This window comes from Phyllobates terribilis, unplaced genomic scaffold (assembly GCF_046119375.1).
Source record: "Phyllobates terribilis strain yellow unplaced genomic scaffold, ASM4611937v1 Scaffold_11__3_contigs__length_659146591, whole genome shotgun sequence".
In the NCBI taxonomy this organism is placed as follows: domain Eukaryota; kingdom Metazoa; phylum Chordata; class Amphibia; order Anura; family Dendrobatidae; genus Phyllobates; species Phyllobates terribilis.
In genome coordinates this window covers 623,469,575-623,488,718 of record NW_027362771.1, presented here as the reverse complement: position 1 = coordinate 623,488,718, position 19,144 = coordinate 623,469,575, and the positions used below count along the sequence as shown (strand labels likewise).

General features: G+C 45.3%; 1 protein-coding gene across 1 annotated transcript; it reads right to left on the bottom strand.

Moving 5' to 3' along the window:
* Window positions 1-12: 12 nt before the first annotated feature.
* On the bottom strand, window positions 13-17,062 carry LOC141167430 (extracellular calcium-sensing receptor-like). Its single transcript, XM_073654833.1, has 4 exons — window positions 16,817-17,062; window positions 2,305-2,543; window positions 1,294-1,585; window positions 13-894 (listed from the first exon to the last, which is right to left on the bottom strand). The coding sequence occupies exons 1-4, from the start codon at window positions 17,060-17,062 to the stop codon at window positions 13-15; spliced, it is 1,659 nt and encodes a 552-aa protein (XP_073510934.1).
* Window positions 17,063-19,144: the final 2,082 nt, after the last annotated feature.

The window sequence follows — 19,144 nt, the reverse complement described above, 5'->3', positions numbered from 1 at the left end:
ACCCATCGGTGCTCATCTCCTGGTGCTCAGAAGCCTTTCGTAGTCACAAATATAAATACTTAACTTCTTTACCTGCCCAGGATGTAAGGATGAGATGTTGGCACATGTACCATTAAGGAAAGGACCTTTTCCTGATTCACATAGCAGAAAGTTTTGTATGGCCCACGCAAAGGTATAAACTGCTGTGTAGGCATTAAATGTTATTCTAAGGTCCACATTAGTCATGGCACTTTCTACTTTTTCATCCCCGGTACATTTATTCATAGTTTGGTTCAGCACGCCATCAGCTCTAGCATGGAGGTCGGTCCACTTGCAAGAAAATGTCTCCTCCCAAAACTCACTCAAAAAGTGATCATTTAGAGACACGGTGGGGTGTAAGTTGTTTAGATGTTCTACAAATCCAGCCATCTGCCCCCCATGAATAGCAAAACCTATAGTACCCTTCAAGACTGGTTGGAACTTTTCCTTGTTAAGAAGGATAGATGTTGACCATGATTCACTGGCTATCCAGATTTTCCCAGTTACATTTTGTTTGGTCAATTCTTCCACCACAGGCATGAAATCAAAATCTGAAGACAAGACTAGCACCACCTTGGCTGATGAGTCTTTGATAACATTAACGATACGTGGAGCACCTCTGTTGGGTTTTCCAGTAATGATATTCTCAATGAAGGCCACACAAGCTCCAGCTTGGACTATTTCTTGCTTTATTATCTGAATGCCAGGTTGACCATAATCATTATCGGTGGCCAGTAATCCGACCCATGTCCAACCAAAGTACAGAATTAGCTCAGCTAGACCTTTATATTGAATCGCATCACTTGGTATTGTGCGGAAAAATGAGGGATACAAGTTCCTATTGCTGAGTACTGGACTGGTGGAAAAATAACTTATCTGTAGACAAATTAAAAAAATATATCTTTATAAACAAATACAAAGCAGCCTTCTGCTCCTTGAGGACCTGTTTTGGATCAATAAGGTGGCCATATTAACTATTTAAACAGTGATATGGGACACATCAGGTAATCAATTATAGGAAGTGAAGCACTGGAAAAATCTGACCTGAAAAATCTTGATTTTTGTTACATGTGGGCTGACATGAGGCCCTTGCAATTTGTGTGAACCAATTCAAGCAAGTTCAGATAAAAATGGAGAGGTGTAAAAATTGTAGTAGTTTAGATAAAATATGCGGTGAGGAAAGAGGGATATGTGGACAAGGACTTATTTAGGCTAGGAAGAACAGTTCTGGAGCATAAATTGCTCCTCAAACAAGGAGGACAATGTTCACCTTACCTGCGGATATCTGTATAGACTCAAGATTTGAGCCATGAGGATTGAGCGTGTAGACGCAGCATCACCAACAATCCCAGCGAGTGTTCCTTCTTCACCACAGCGATAATTTGGGACACTTGGTTCCCCTCCAGATAACATCCACAAGGTGCCTTCTGCTGCTCTTCTCACAACAGTACAAGTGTCATAAATCTGGAATCCCAGAGTGATATTGGGAAGAAGATCTGGGTTTTTATTGATCTCCTCCATGGCGAATATAAGGGCCTGCATGATCTGGTAGTTTCGAATTTCAAATCTAATGGAGTAAAATGTAGGTGGTTATATCTATGAAGAACAAAATGTCGCACTGTTCTCTTTAACCATCTCTTTGGTCTTATAGATCTACCATTCTAATTTCCTTTTCTAAAACACCTTAGGCTGACGCTGTAAGTATTGATATGAGGGTATGACCACGAATAGTTTAGTTACGATGACCAATGCAATAAATTAGGATTTTATGAGAAAAGCCTTTTTTTATATAGTGTCCCAATTCATCTTTCCATTTCAAATTTGGGAAATGCATCATTCACCTCAGACTGGTTATATTCACCCCATAATACATCTCTCACTTCTCAAGCAACATTCTCCTTTCCTAAAAGGGAAGGTGATGGCTATTCATCACTAGTAACTTACTTCTAAACTGAGAAAGGGCAGACATAGAATTGGTATTTGCTCCCATACGAAGGTAGCTCCTTCTCTCCAGTAGAACTGCAACAAGTTTCACTTGCACAACATTATTATTTTTAATGGGTTCCATCACAGAAAGTCCACATACCGGGCATTGGCATAGACCATTGTGCTTCCATATATATTTGCTTTGGAGAATGATACCTGATCCTTGGGTCCTGCTGTAACAATTGCCATGACATAACATCCTATTTTGGATATTTGGTATTGATACCAGTGCTGTACTTGATATCTACCTACTACCAAATCAAAACAAATATAAGCCTTGTAGATTTTCGAGAGACTTACTGTTGACATATAAGATCTTCTGGTTTGCTTGTAAAATGAGTTTCTGAATAAATTCTTTTCACGTGAATGGAAAATGTGCCTCCTATGACCAGGTCCCCAGATTGACCTAGATACCCACTGATATTGCCACCAGGTATATGGCAGCCTGCAGTGGACTTCTCGCCTGCACACACTTGCACAGCGCAGATATATAAAAGCCAAACCTCACAAAGCAGCAGGTATGTAATCTTATATAGCCACTGCATATGACGTAAGGTTACAATCAGAACTAGCAGATCAAAAATTGGATAATATGTCATGATTGGCTTTCACATAGAGATATGGGACTAGACAGTTGATGAGGTGAAGAAGAGCACCCAAAGAGCCACAATCTCCTATTTTCTATCTATCTTCTACTCAAATGGTGTAAAATCTTCCAATAAGAGAGTAGTCTTAGGTTCACATACAATATATAGTAAGAGACCTACCTTAGGAAAACCAGGAACATTCAAGTAATGGGGCTATAGACCTCATCATGCTTCCCATACCTGTCTTTGCTTCCTTTGCCTTCTTTCTCCTTCTTATCTTTCTCTTGACTTTTTTTAATCTCCCTTTCTCTCTTATTTTCTCTCCCTTATGCTTCTCTCCTAATTATTTTTCTCCTCTTTCCTCCGTGCCCTTTCCCTACTCTTCTTTTGCCTTTTCCTTCTCGTCCTTTCTCCTTTCTTCTCTTTTTCTTCTTTTTCTCCTACCAGGGTTCCTCTTCTTCCTTCTTTCCCTTCTTTTTTTTATTCTTTGCTCTCTCTCTTCCCTTTCTGTCTCCTACTCTTATTCTCTTTCCCTATACCTTTCTCTCCTTTCTCTTTCTTTCCTCTATTCTCCTTTTTTGTTCTCCTTTTCCCTTCTATCTTACCTCCCTCCCTTTGCCCATTTAGCTTCTTTCCTTCTTCGCCTTCACTTTCCTCCTTTTCTACCCCCTTTACTGTCTCCTCCCTTAATTTTTCCTAAATCCCCTTTTCCTACCTTTCCTATTTCCTATTCCCTTCCTCTTCCTTTCCTTTGCCTCTTACCCGTTTTGAACAACTTAGTGACACTGAAACAATGAAATTCTCTATATCTGGTCACTTGTAAAATGTCCTTTTAGCGCCAAAAATATTAATAATCCCTGTAGGGTTTTTTTTGTGGCCAAGAATCCAATATCCCACCAGTACAAAATCCTCCTCAAAAATATATTTTAGTCTAGAACATATCTAGGTCCCAGCCGGTCCCAATTATCTAGTGCAGCTTAGTCTCATTCATGTGTCCACAAACACACAACACACACATAATCTCGCAAATAGCAAGAAGATCCGTGGTTTAAATACTTAAAAGATGAATTGGTCCCGGGGGGCTAGAGGGCAATTATTGTAAACGTCTTCAAATGGAAAGGATGATGTCAATACCAAGTAAAAATCCCAAGTGACTTGTCATCATCGCATACTAATAAAATTTACATCCTGCTCATCCAACTGAAATAAAATAATTAAAAATGTTGCTCTGATAGGAGGCATTAGGACTGAGATATCTTCCCAAAAGAAAGTTGGGGTCATTGAGACATTTTTGATGGCGATTATCTTGGTTACTGTAAATCTTATAAACAAATTAAATCAAAGTTTTGCAAGAATTGTTTAATTAGCTCTCCAAAAATACCAGGATCAGACTTCGAGACCTCCAGAGGAGACGTGTCTGATTGTGCAACTGTAACTTGGCGTGGGGCGATAGCCGTGGGCGAGGTACTTGTCTCTTATGCCCAAACACATTAAATGAAAGTGGGGTCTCCTGGCTGGGAGTATGAACTTTAGACATTAGATGCCCGTGCAGGCCGCATGTAACTGATGTTGTTGGTTTGCCAGGGCCAGATGTTCCACAGCTCAATGAGGGGCACTAGCATTCAAAAAAAAACTTTTTACAGAATGGGAACTTGGTAGGGAATATATACAAGGGATAGAGGGTACACAATCTTATTGAAGTTTCCTTTACATCGTGAAGCATTTTCCACACAGTTTCCTTACTTTTTTCCTCTAGAATTCTCTATCTTCACCTTTGTTTTTCACTCTTTTTACTGGTCCTCTGTTTCCACTTTTCCTCACAACTTTACCACAACCCAGCTTTAACACTACAGTCTTGCTTAGCAAAAGTCATTTACTTGTCCCGCAGTTCCACGTCTTCTTTTCCCTTTAGGGTGCCAGTATGGCCGGTAAAGATAGCGCTTTGGAACTCCCACCTGGAACACTTTACTGGTCTCATGTTCTCAGTCCTGTTTAGACCCGTTAAATTCAACAGTTATAAACTCTGGGCCTTGTGGCTAGGCATCCTCTCCTAGGACCCATCTCTGGAAGTTCACTCTGTCTGTCAGCCACTTCTGTCTGCTCAGGATCTCGCTATCCCTCTCTTTCAGTCTCCTCTCACTTAGGGACAACCCAGAATTTGGCACTGCTCGCATTGGACCTTAAGTCCACTTGCTATGGACTCCAAGCCCTATCTGACTTCCTAGCAGGAAATTGTCACTTTCACTTCAACTTAGACCTTCCCACTGGGCTAGTCCCAAACATTAACTCTCACTAACCCAACTGTCAAATTATGCACACTATCAACAATATTAACATCTTTAACACACATCACAATTCACATTACATCACAGTTCACATTGCATCAGATATTACAATAATAAATGTGTTTTTTCAAGGGGGAACATGGGCAGCATGTCCATCTCCTTACACAATCGCCAGTCGCACAGCATTGGTGTATCTGCTTTACTTACATCATTCCTTCTGCCAGACTTTGTTAGAACAGCTGTTGCTTGTGTCCAGTATCCCAACACAGCCTTGACCGAATCCATCAGAGCATCTCAGTGACTTTTGGTATTCCCATCTCTTGGCAATTCATTTTCGACGTTTTTGACCACCGGTGTTTTTTTTTAGTGTTTTTCCAGCATTTTTGTGTGGTCCTTATTACTGCCGTTATTCAGTCATTTTTTTTGCCCTGTAAGGTTGCAGCTGCATGGGTCGAAAACGGGAGATATGTGTTCCCGAGTTGCAAAGCCTCGGTAATTGTAGGACCTGGAGAAGTAGGCTCCAGCACACATAGTGTAAAAAGAATGTTTGGCCATCAAGTGGGCACCGGACACTGAGGTTCATAGAAGGTTTAGGTTAGTGTCTGACCATGTCCCACTGAGGTGGATGTGAGAGAAGAGGGAAACAATGCCCAAGTAACTAGGTGGTTCCTAGCCCTACAGGATTTCAGTTTTCAGGAGGAGCATAGACCTGGGAAACAACATTGGAATGCAGATGCCCTATAAGGAGTCTATTGTATGTTGGCAGAAGGTGCCAAGCCCCCCGGCTTTGAGCAGACGGGGAGTATGTAAGGTTGCAGCTGGACAGGTCAAGGATGGGAGGTATGTGTCCCCCAAGATGCCAAGCTTTGGTGATGTACGACCTGGAGAAGTAGGCTCCAGCACACATAGTGCTGAGAGGTACTTTAATGGGCCCGGGTTTTACGAGTGGCTGAAAGAGACAGGTGGGATCGGCTGCTCACTTACCTCCAGTCCAGATCTTGAAAGGTCTGATTTAAGGCAGCTGGTGCTGTCTCACTCTGTCTGTGTATTTGTTTGCAAGGTGAGGAGGCCTTGCTGCTCAGACCCGACCCTGCTGGAGTCTGAGAGAAAAGCACTGACGTTTAAACGGCTGAGCCCGTGCGTTATGTGGACTGGTTAATTTCAATTTTTGTTCGGTTATAAGTTTTGTACCTGGAAGAGGCGGTTTTTCTTTGTTATTCTGTCCAGTTTAGGGACATTTAATAAACTACCGTTTGTTTGAACTGACGAACTGCATCCCTGTGTGTGAACCAGCGTCTACCACAGAGCCATTCCATCACAGCTCCATTCATCAATGCAGAAACCACTAGTGGTATTTCATGCAGAAATGCTCTTAAAACACTCATAAAGAAGTCTGGGCGTCTTCCGAGCATCATTTGAGCCTTCCCATTGATTTCAATTTTAAAGTATAGAGCATCTTCATAGTGGAACATAGTAACTGACAGCAGCTCTATTGCTTCAGACAGTAAGGGCAGGGCGTACATAGAAATCATGAGGTCCCATAGCAGAGGTCCTAAGTAGGCCCACCACAAAAACAGAAAAAATAATATTTGTCGGGGTCACAGAACATACTGCCTTACACATTTTCAGCCCTTACGAAGTAATTTTCCTCCTATTGAAGTCCCTTAATGGCCCCATGCATTAAGATACCCGTCTTAGCCCCCCAAGTATGATGCCAACAAAAGTGCCCCCAAACACAGTACAATACACTCACAGTGAATTCCTAGAAAGTACCCACCACTTGCACAGTTTGATGACCCGCCTCCCCTCAAAGTACGAAACCCCCAAAGTGACCTCAACACAGTATGATGGCCCCGACACAGCCCTCCATACAGTATGACAGCCCTCCACATAGTATAACAGCCCTTACACCCCTCCACACAGTATGATGGCTTCTAAAGAACCCTAGACACGGTATGATGGCCCAAACACAACTGTACAATGGCCTGCACTCAGTACTCAGTATAATAGCCCCCACATAGCCCTCCAAACAGTATAATTGTAAAGGAGTGGAAAAGCTGTCCACACTCCCCCTTGAAGATTTTGCGATTATATAACGCATTGCTATGTTTTGAAATGTTGTTTTATCTCTTTTCTACCCAGCAACAGTTAGTCCGCAGCACACAGGGTTAATAGTTGGGGATCAGCCCAGGATGGGAGGAGTTACATGGACACACAGGAAACCAGTTTCCTGTTTGATAGCAGACAGGGCTAAGCATTGAGAAGCAAGCTGCTTGCAGACCTGAATAGAAATGGTGTTGTGTGGGAAGAGAGGGAACTATACATCGGATAGTACCTTCTGAAGGGTAGAAAAAAATTAAGTGGCAGTAGGATTCTGGAGTTCAGGCAGGGCATCTAGTGAAGACAGAGGGGAGGACGAAGACCTTTACATTAAGCCAAGAGGCCTAAGTAATAGTGATGAGCGAGCACTAAAATGCTCGGGTATTCGTTGCTCGGGTCGAGCAAATTGGAATTCTCGGGTGCTCAACCCGAGCAACGAGCCCAATGTAAGTCAATGGGAAACTCGAGCATTTTTCAGATGGCTCCCCCTGGCGGTCTGCAGAGGGCCTAAAAATTGCCCAAATCGATGGGAACAGTGCTTAAATGACATGGGAACAGCATGGGGAAGACCCCTGGAAGCATTTATGACTCCCAGGTCACTGCTGTCAACAACGTGGTCAGAGTATTACGCCACTTTTACGGACTCACAATAAAACAAACAAAAACGAAACCAAAATGGATTTTCCTGGCAAATGTGTTAAGGAACATCCTTTCCAGGGTAAAGACTTGAATATAAGGCAAAATAAATAACCAAAAACAAAAATACTTTTCCACACCTTGGGCAATGTTCACTCGTAGCGCTTTTGATGCGTTTTTGCACTTTTTCATTGCTTTCAACCAAGACAAATGCATTCACAAGGAAATGTGATTTTAACTTTTTACAACCTTATCTGGCCATGTGGTGTGTGAACATTATCAGACACATGCATACAGTGCTGAAAATACATGGGAACAGCATGGGGAAGACCTCTGGGAGCATCTCTGACTCCCAGGTCACTGCCTAAAAGTGTTCCCATCATAAGTGATCCTTGCGAAGATGCCTCCCGCCATGCACCTGTCGCTGCAGACTTGCAACAATCATCATCCACGTCCTTGTCCCATTGCAGCATTGAGTTGTCCCTACCCCATTCCTTGGAATGCAAGCGCAAGTATGCAGCCAGCCACCCACCCTCCCACAGGCTGCAATACTATACTGAAAAATTTTTGACAGCTGCTTGCACTTGAAATGTGGCCTTTTAGGCTCGTGGAGGCGGAAGCTTTTCATAACCTCATGCCAGTGGCGGCCGGGTGTCCATACTCGGTCCCCAGCCACCATTGTTTCTCCCGGTGTTGTCTCCGCCTTCCACAAGCACTTGTCCCCCACATTACCCGTGCCCTCCCCAGTGCACTTACTGGGAAGGACTGCCTAACCACAAACACGTGGACAGGTGAATGTGGCCAGGGACGGTACAGAGCCAGTCCACAGCTTTTTTTGCTGAGTTGCATTTCACCACAGCCATATTCTTTAGCTTGGTGAAAGGACTGGCATAGAGGGAAAACGTATCTACTCTGGGTGTCATTTCTCCCAGGAAGTCCTCTAAAGCAGCTTTTGCAAAAGCAATGGCAGCCCGTCAACATCAACTCGCACTTGTCAGTGGTGCTTTGACACACAAACATCTTTCTTTGCGCATTTAATTTCATGACTACAGAGTAGGGCAATGGCGTGATCTGCTATCCGGTTTGAGAAATAACATGCATAAGCGCGCCCGATCCACATTAAAAAAAAACAGCCATAGAGTGTCCGGGCACCTTCCCCCCACACTTTTCTTAGCCAGGACTGCTTCTTGGCAGGGTTGGACGGTCCCACCAGTGTGCCCTGGCTTCTACATCAGGAGAGTTCATGATAGCACTAACTCTGCAGCTGCTATGGGGCTCTTGAGCGGGGGGAGAAAGGTGAGCCCTCAGAATCAAATCCTCTGGTGGGCACAATGTTTTTCAATCTGAAACAGATTCTCAGTGGGAGTTATATTTCACCACAGCCATATTCTTTAGCTCGGTGAAAGGACCGGCATAGAGGGAAACCATATCTACTCCGGCTGTCATTTCTCCATCACCAGGTTCCGCCCATTGTCACACACGACCATGCTTGGCTGTATGTTCAGCGGTGAGAGCCACAGATCAAGCTGCTGTGTTACAGCTTTCAACAACTTTGCAGCGCTGGGTGGTTTGTCGCATAATCATTAAGCATGTAATCTTCAGCACAGCCTGTTGCCACTTGGCCAAGGCAGTGCTGCAGTGCTTTCAGCTTGAGACTGATGTGGTCATTTCGGAGATGGAGGCGGAGGTGTAGGAGCTGAACAATGTGATTACATTGAGGTTACATTGGCGACTCTGTTTTTATACTAACGAAAGATCCATTTTTTTTTTTTTTTTGCGTTATTTTTTTAAGGCAAATGCATTCACCGGGAAATGTCATTTTAATATTTTACAAACTTATCTGGCAATGTGGTGTGTGACACATCATCAGACACATCCTGTTTCATTGATGATGGAGGGACTCTGAAAGACACATAGAGCAGGGCCACAGTAACGAGTACGACATGTTCCCATTAGAAAGGAGAGAGTCTGCTATACAGTTATAGGGTATGCAGTGAATCCAACGGCTGACCAATTTTAGGAAATTCCCCACTAAGAAACTAAAGACACACAGAGCAGGGCCACAGTAGCATGGTACGACATGTTCCCATTAGAAAGGAGAGGGTCTGCAATACAGTTATAACAGTTATAGGGTATGCAGTGAGTCCAACGGCTGACCAAATTTAGGAAAACCCCACTAAGAATTTACAGAGACATAGAGCAGGGCCACAGTAACGATAAATTCCCATTAGAAAGGAGAGAATCTCCCATAGTGTTGGCCTATGCAGTGAATGCAAGGGCTGCCAAAAATTTGGAGGCACTTCAATGCCCCTTGGAAGAGACGTGGAGGAGGGCCTCATAAAAAAATGTTCCCATTAGAAAGGAGCGGGCCTCCTATACTTGTAATGGCAATGAACTAAGTGTATGGGCTGACAAACATTTACCCCTGGGGGGTATACATGAATATACTGTATCCAATTTTTTTTATTGCATCATAAACACCCTTTAAAAAAATTATGTGGGTGTTGCATCACAGACCATGGTCACCCTGGTGATATGATGGTGGAGGATGAAAAGGAGGAGGACAAGAGCAAATAGCCAAAATCAGGAAGCGTATATGCATGTGTGGGTGTGCAGAGGTGCAGGGGAATACACCTCCCAAGAAAAGACACTGGATTGGAGCTTATGTTACGCTCCTATCATTCGGTGGTGTTGAGAAGTCTGGCCCAATCCAGCCCTTGTTCATTTTTATAAGAGTCAGCCTGTCAGCATTTTCAGTTGACAGGCGAGTGCGCTTATCAGTTATAATTCCACCAGCGGCACTAAAAACCCGCTCTGATAAAACGCTGGCGGCAGGGCAGGCCAGGACCTCCAAGGCATAGAGAGCCAGTTCATTCCACGTATCCAGCTTGGATGCCCAACAATTATAAGGTACAGAGGAATCAGGGAGGACGTTGGTACGGTCGGCAAGGTGCTCCCTCAGCATCTTCCAAAACATTGCACTCCTTGTGAGAGTACCCCACGCCTCAAGACCTGTGCGATGGGAGGGTCTGAGAAAACTCTCCCAGAACTTTGACAGTGTTCCCCTGCCTCAGCTGGATTGGAGTTGTGTCTCTCTCACCTGTACTCCTTGGCTGTCCAACGAACTGTGACCTCTGCCGCCAGCGTATTGAGACGGGAATTTTTTTAATAGTTCCGCAACAAGGGCCTTCTGGTACAGCCCCATTTTTGTAGACCTGTCCGCTTCAGGAATAAAAAATATAAAGTTCTCCTTGTAGCGTGGGTCTAGAAGTGTCACCAACCAGTAATGACTGTCACCCAAAATTTTGAGAACGCGAGGGTCATGGGAAAGGCAGCGTAAAATAAACACAGCCATGCATGACAGACTAACAGGCAAGACTTCCATGTCCTCACCAAGAGGATGACTGACCATGTTCTCCTCCTCCTCCTCCTCTCTGTCCTCTGGCCATCCACGCTGAACAGACGGTATGACAGCTGTGCAGGTAGTACCGTCGATAGTACAAGAAACTAGCTCCAGTCCTGTCCCTCCTCCTCCTGTTCCTCATTGTCACCCAATCCACGTTGGGATGAGATGAGGCTTGGCAGTGTGTAATCACCCTGTATGGTTCCTTGCTCCATCTCATCGTGCTCCGCCTGCAATGTATCCTCTTTGATTGTGAGCAGAGAGCGTTTCAGAAGACAGAGAAGCGGGATGGTGATGCTAATTATGGCGTCATTGCAGTTCACCATTTTGGTGGAGTCCTCAAAGTTTTGTAGGATGGTACATATGTCTGACATCCATGTCCACTTCTGAGGTCTTATGTGTGGAGTCTGAACTGAATACCGACGGCCTTGTTGATGCTGGTACTCAACAACTGCCCTCTTCTGCTCACAAATCCTTCCCAACATCGGCAGTTCAGAGTTCCAATGCATGGGGACATAAAACACCAGTCTGTGAGCCGGAAGCTGCAAATGCTGCTGAAACGCTGCAAGGGCGGCGGAAGCAGTAGCTGGCTTTCTAAAATGGGCACACTTTAACAAGCAGATCCAGCAGCTCCGGGTAGGATTTGAGAAACCGCTGAACCACGAGGTTAAGTACATGGGCCAGGTATGGTACATGTATGAGTTCGCCTCACCTCAGAGCCGCCACCAGGTTCCGGCCATTGTCACACATGACCATGCCTGGCTGTAAGTTCAGCGGTGTGAGCCACAGATCTGCCTGCTCTTTCAGAGCTGTCCACAACTCTTCAGCATTGTGCGGTTTGTCACCTAAGCATATTAGCTTCAGCACAGCCTGTTGCCGCTTGGCCGAGGCAGTGCTGCAGTGCTTCCAGCTTGTGACTGATGTGGTCATTTCGGAGATGGAGGCTGAAGAGGAGGAGGTTGAGGAGGATGAGGTGCAGGAGCTGTAGACCATGGGGGAAACCCTGATTGACCTAGGGCCCGCAATCCTTGGCGTCGGGAGGATGTGTTCCATCCCAAGGTCCGACTGGGTCCGGACTTCCACTATGTTAACCCAGTGTGCCGTCAGCAAGATGTACTGTCCCTGCCCACAAGCACTTGTCCACGTGTCTGTGGTTAGGTGGACTTTCCCGGTAACTTCTTTGTTGAGGGCACGGCTAATGTTTTGGGACATGTGCTTGTGTAATGCGGGGATGGCACATTGGGAGAAATAGTGGCGGCTGGGGACCGAGGGACTGCCGCCGCCATCAAGTTGCGGAATGCTTCCATATTCATGAGCCTAAAAGGCAACATTTTGAGTGCAAGCAGTCGTGACATGTGAGAATTTAGTAGTGTGGCCTGTTGGGCGTTGGCTGCATATTTGCGCTTGCGTTCCAAGGACTGGGGTATGGACTACTGAACGCTGCGCTGGGACAAGGACATGAACGTGCTTCCTGATGCTGCTACTTGACAGTGCGCAACGACAGGTGCAGGGCAGGAGGCATCTTCGCATGCACCATGGGCAGGGGATTAGCTTGCATGCACAACAGCGGAAGAAGCAATTGTGCCACCTGCAGACACTGTTCCTGGACCCTGGGGTTCGGCCCACAAAGTCGGGTGCTTTGCTGCCATGTGCCAGATTATGCTGGTGGTGGTCAGGTTGGTCGTTTTGCCACCCCTGCTGATGCTGGCCTGGCAGGTGGTGCAAATGGCCTTTTTGGGGTTATCGGCAGAGTCTTTAAAAAACAACCAGACTCGGGAAGACCTAACAGTTGTACTGGCAACTTCCTTCGTATTGGTGTTACGGGGAACGGTTGCCTGCCTTCTGTCTGTGGCCACCACACTGCTTCTTTCTGCCTGTTGGGGTGCTCTGCCTCCCTCCCCCTGTGTGCTGCTGTTCTCGCTCTGCCAGGTTGGGTCAGTTACTATATCATCCACCACTTCTGCACCCTGGTTCTCCTCCTGACTTTCTGACAATTGTGTCCCATCATCGTCCACCTCTTGTGACACTATCCCACCATCGACTTCATGTGACCGTGGCTGCTCAAATATTTGAGCATCGCTACACGCGATCTCCTCTTGCCCCGCTTCAAGTGGACTGGGCGAGAGGCCCGAATCTATAAATGGAAAAGTGAACAGCTCTGCAGAGAGTCCAAGTGTGGGATCAGTTGTCTCTGGGCACTCTGCATGGTGGGAGGAAGGAGGATCAGGGTGAGGAATATGCGGTCCTGACTCACGGCTACTGAGACTTTACCGTGTGGAAGACAGGGTGGTGGTGGTGGTGGCTAAGTGACTGGAAGCATTATCCGCTCTCCAACCAACAACCTTTTGACACTGCTCTGGATTCAATAGTGGTGTGCTGCGGTCCCCTAGGAATTGGAACAGGAAGGTCAGGCGAGAAGATGTGGGTGTTTGTTGTGGCACAATTTCGGCTTGCCCACTGCCTTGTCCTCGGCCTCTGCATGCACCATTACCATCACGTCCAGTTCCCTGTCCCTTGCCACGTGCCTTGCCCATATTAAATGGAGGACAGTATCTTCCACGCTCACTACAAATGACTGAGTTTGGAGCGAACTTATATGTGACCCGTGTGACGGAGAAAACAGAGGCCAAAAATGGCAGTATTTTCTGATAACGTATATGTCATCCGTGTGATGGAGAAAACAGAGTTTTAAATAGCTGGATTTTTAGCGCTGTAATATGGAAAGGACATGGCTGTATTCTGCAGTGCCAACAAGCAAATGGTGCAGAAAAACAGTGTTCTCTGGATTGCTTTTTAAGCAAATAATGAGGATTAAGATCCAAAGAAAATTATTCCTGGCCCCTGAGACCTGGGCCTTTGTATAGAAATATCTAACAGCAGCAGAAGGCAGAATTGGAATGGAGCCTCTTGTCCTATGTGCACTGCAGTCTGCTATATACACTGCCTGCCTGATATCTCTGCAGATGGATTAGTCCTCAGAAGGACTGTTTGTTAAGATGGATATGTGTAATGTACGTTTTTTCTCCCTACACTACCTAATACACAAGCACATCTCTCCCTAACGCAGCAGCAGCTCTCCCTACTCTGCCTGATCCGGAGTGACTGTGACGAGCATGGCGGCGCCAGGTCTGATATAGACCCGATGACGCTGTACGGCCAGCCAATCACTGTAATGCCACAACTAACATGGCTGCGGCATTACAGTGAGTGGCAGGCAATCCCTGCATGTTGATTAGCGCTCTAAAGAGCGCCAAACAAGCAGGGGGGGGACCCGAGCTCCCGCTGAACATTTCAAGCAGTAGCGAGCATACTACTAAGTAATAAGGAACTTCGCTTAGGGGGAGCAGCAGGGTGAGCTCCTAAAGAGAACAACCTGGAGGAAGGATTCCTAATCTCAGACAATAAAGTTGTAAGCAAACATTTATCTACATAGTAACTTAGGTTGAATAAAGACCTCGGTCCATCAAGTTCAACCTCCCTCCCCCAATTGTACTCCCTACACCTACACTACAATAACTTACTAACTAACTGGGACAAGGCCTCACAATGTATTATTACTATTACCACTTTTATTATTGCAGCATTATTACAAATAAAAATTGACCCACTTATAATTGAATTTTTTAAATTAGATTTAAATTTTGCATTACTCTTGTGATTCTAATAATGGTATTACTAAAATAATCCCTATGCCTAAATCTGTGGATCCAGAAGAAGGCAAAAATCCCAGGACACATTCAGTCAATTTGTGTCGGGGGAGGGGGGATTTCTTCTTGATCCCGATAAAAGGCGATCAGTCCTAGAACCCTGGATCAAACCTAATTATGTAATTACTATTATCTTATTAAATGTACTGCTGTAGGTGTAATATTTTGTCTAATTTAACTGTATACCACAATGTTATGTGTATCGAGGAAATTATCCAACCCTTTTTTTGAAAGCTGTTATAGTGTCGGCCATCACTATCTCTTGTGGTCAGCATTCCACAGTCTGACGGCTCTGACAGTAAAGAACCCTTTCCTGTTTAGGTGCCAGCATCGCCTTTCTTCCATCCATAATGAGCCTCCTGGCCCTTAGTATGGTCTTCAGAAGGAATAAGTCATGTGCTAATCCTTTGTACTGACCACACATATACAGGTGCATCTCACTAAATTAGAGTATCATCAAAAAGTTAATTTATTTCAGTTCTTCAATACAAAAAGTGAAACTCCTATATTATATAGAGTCATTACACACAGAGGGATCTATTATATAGAGTCATTACACACAGAGGGATCTATTATATAGAGTCATTACACACAGAGGGATCTATTATATAGAGTCATTACACACAGAGTGATCTATTATATAGAGTCATTACACACAGAGGGATCTATTATATAGAGTCATTACACACAGAGGGATCTATTATATAGTCATTACACACAGAGGGATCTATTATATAGAGTCATTACACACAGAGGGATCTATTATATAGAGTTATTACACACAGAGGCATCTATTATATAGAGTCATTACACGCAGAGGGATCTATTATATAGAGTCATTACACACAGAGGGATCTATTATATAGAGTCATTACACACAGAGGGATCTATTATATAGAGTCATTACACGCAGAGGGATCTATTATATAGAGTCATTACACACAGGGATCTATTATTTAGAGTCATTACACACAGAGGGATCTATTATATAGAGTCATTACACACAGAGGGATCTATTATATAGAGTCATTACACACAGAGGAATCTATTATATAGAGTCATTACACACAGGGATCTATTATATAGAGTCATTACACACAGAGTGATCTATTATATAGAGTCATTACACACAGAGGGATCTATTATATAGAGTCATTACACACAGAGGGATCTATTATATAGAGTCATTACACACAGGGATCTATTATATAGAGTCATTGCACACAGAGGGATCTATTATATAGAGTCATTGCACACAGAGGGATCTATTATATAGAGTCATTACACACAGAGGGATCTATTATATAGAGTCATTACACACAGGGATCTATTATATAGAGTCATTACACACAGAGGGATCTATTATATAGAGTCATTACACACAGAGGGATCTATTATATAGAGTCATTACACACAGAGGGATCTATTATATAGAGTCATTACACACAGAGGGATCTATTATATAGAGTCATTACACACAGAGGGATCTATTATATAGAGTCATTACACACAGAGGGATCTATTCTATAGAGTCATTACACACAGAGGTATCTATTACATGGAGTCATTATACACAGTGATCTATTATATAGTCATTACACACAGAGGGATCTATTATATAGAGTCATTACACACAGAGAGATCTATTATATAGTCATTACACACAGAGGGATCTATTATATAGAGTCATTACACACAGAGGGATCTATTATATAGAGTCACTACACACAGAGGGATCTATTTCAAGTGTTTATTTCTGTTAATGTTGATGATTATGGCTTACAGCCAATGAAAACACAAAAGTCATTATCTCAGTAAATTAGAATAATTAACGAAAAACACCTGCAAAGGCTTCCCACGAGTTTAAAAAGCATGCTGGCAAGCCAGGTAGGTTAAATGGAGAGGAAGGAGGTCGAGCGGGACGAATAGAGGCCAGGCAGGTCTTGTGACACTCCTGATCGAAGCGGAGTATCTCTCAGGACCTGCAGTTCAAGACGGGTTTGTGTTTCCGCAACCATGGCAGCCCTAGAACCAGAGGGTGAGAGAGACCGGACAGTGCATAGATGGAATCCTTTCCAAGTGTAACATTCCTACCTGAAGGACCATGGGCTCAGTGGTGAACAAAATGGTCTTGGCAGGTTTCCCATTCACAGAAGAAACCATCAAACAATCCAGAAGGCGCCGGGTCGGGATCTGGTACCACTCCACGACGGCCTGTTGGCCTGTGGCGGCGGAATCCAGGTAGGCAACCTCGACAAACTGGATGTTGTCACAGGATATGGACACAGACAGAGTCCGTGACTGAGAGGAATGATTCTCATCCAGGGTAACCTCTCCCATTGACCCTAGGCTCTGGAGTTTCCTGGTCTTTCCGGAAAGGAGCAGATCAGATGCTAAGGGCTGCCACAACAAAAGTAATTTCCCTCTGCACGACGGGCTTCCAGATGGTGCCTGACCATTGACACCTGGTCAACTTGCATGGGTTCAGAGAAGGGAGCTGCTGCGGGAGGTTGCAGAAGGACTGGACTTTGAAAGGTAGGTGCCAGACATAAAGGTCTTCTCTTACGGATTACCTCTTTGGAATGCTCCTGGACCTTCATGTCAATCCGTGTAGCCAGAAACACAAGGTCATCCAGAGAGGTAGGTATGTAACGGCCAGCCAGCTCATCTTTGATTCACCCGAGAAGGCCCTCCCAAAAGGTAGCCTCCAGTGCCTCATTATTCCAGGTGAGTTCCGATGAGAGGGTGCGGAACCATATAGCGTACTGACCCACTATTAGGTTCCCTTGACAAAGTCGGAGAAGAGAACAGGCAGTGGAAGATGTATGGCTGGGCTCATCGAAGACCTCCCGGAAGGCTTCTAGGAAGGACTGAAGGTTAGAAACCAGGGGGTCCCCTCTCTCCCATAGGGGGTTAATCCATGCCAGAGTCTCACCAGTAAGATATGACATGATGAAGGTCACTTTGAGCCGGTCTGAAGTGACCTGGGGAGCCCAGGTCTCAAAATGTAGCATGTAGTGGTTTATGAACCTTCTGCAGCCAGCAGGATACCTGTCAATAGCATGGGCGAGCAGACAGTCGGAATCCATTATCCATTAGAGAGGCCGCCGGAATCATTGGAACCCGGGTAGGGGCAGGTGCGACCGGAGTTGCTAACGCCTCTAGGCGGTTGTTTACAGTCCACAGAAAGGACAGGATTGTGTCCTGTTGAGATTTCTGTCAGGAGACCTCTTGGTACAAGTCAGAGAGGGAATGAGCCTGGGAGCCAGTGGATTCCATGGCCTGTGCAAACTGTAACAGGATGGAATGTGGAACCACTGTGCCATGGTGTAAGGAGAAACCGGAGGGGCGTGACTATGTGTCTCACCAAATCCGACCTTAGATCTACAGCGGTTTAACGACTCCATGATCCGAGGAGGGACTAGGAAAGTGAACTAGGTGCTACTCCGGAACTGACCTCAGGTGGATGGCAGCTGACCCCCAAGGACAGGAGGTGGGCACAGGCAGTCACAGCTGATGGACAGGCAGGTGGGCATGACTGATAGACCGGCAGGCGGGTTTGACTAATAGACGAGCAGGCGGACATGGCTGATGGACAGGCAGGTGGACTCGGCTAATAGAAAGGCAGGCGGACACGGCTGATAGACAGGCAGGCGGGCATGGCTGATAGACAGGTGGTCGGGCACGGCTGGTAGACAGACAGGCGGGCACATGCACTGGGACCTGAGAACTGAATAGAATGTTAATAACAAAACTAACAAAGTTGCACAGGCACCTCCATATTGGAGGAGGTGCATTAAATAGTTAATGGACGGGGCACGCGGTCCTTCTAAAAGAAGGGGAGCATGCGCGCGCCCTAAGCACAGTGCCCAGGGATCTGCGTGCGATGCGCGCACCCAGGGCAGCGTCAGTGTGGTTAGAGGATGCCGGAGTAGGACACTCTGGCCGGGGGCCGTAGCGGTAATGGAGTCGGCATCTCTGACGGGGAATGAGAGCAGGAGGCAGAGACGCAGGCACTACAGCAAGTAAATGTAAGTATTTACAGTATATATGCGTATATTGTATATGTGCAGTCTACTACTTGTGGAATTTATGCATTTGGGATTTTGTATTTATTTGATGTTGAACATCTACTCTTGTTACATCCCTGTTGCTTGCTATTATCTAAAAAACCGTAATAGAAGGGCAAAAAAATCCTGGTGGGAGTGAGTCGGTCGACAGGGGTAGGGGTACTCGGATACCGGGATGGATGGATTACTTCTGTGGGGATCACGGTTGGTCGGTTCCCGGTTCCGTGCCCTGGACCGTCAGTAAAGGGATGGGGGTCAGGATGATGGGAGTACTGTGTCCTGACGCCTCCTGTGGTAACTGGTAAAATCGGTTACTAGCGCTGTGTATGGTTGCTGAGGTGATCGGCATACG

Excerpts from the sequence above, each read along its gene's own strand:
- LOC141167430 (XM_073654833.1), bottom strand. The coding sequence starts at position 17,062 with ATGGGAGAGGTTACCCTGGATGAGAATCATTCCTCTCAGTCACGGACT. Across the intron at positions 1,586-2,304 it reads GAAGATCTTATATGTCAACA|ATTTGAAATTCGAAACTACC; the intron begins GTAAGTCTCTCG and ends TTACTCCATTAG. Across the intron at positions 895-1,293 it reads GTCTATACAGATATCCGCAG|ATAAGTTATTTTTCCACCAG; the intron begins GTAAGGTGAACA and ends ATTTGTCTACAG.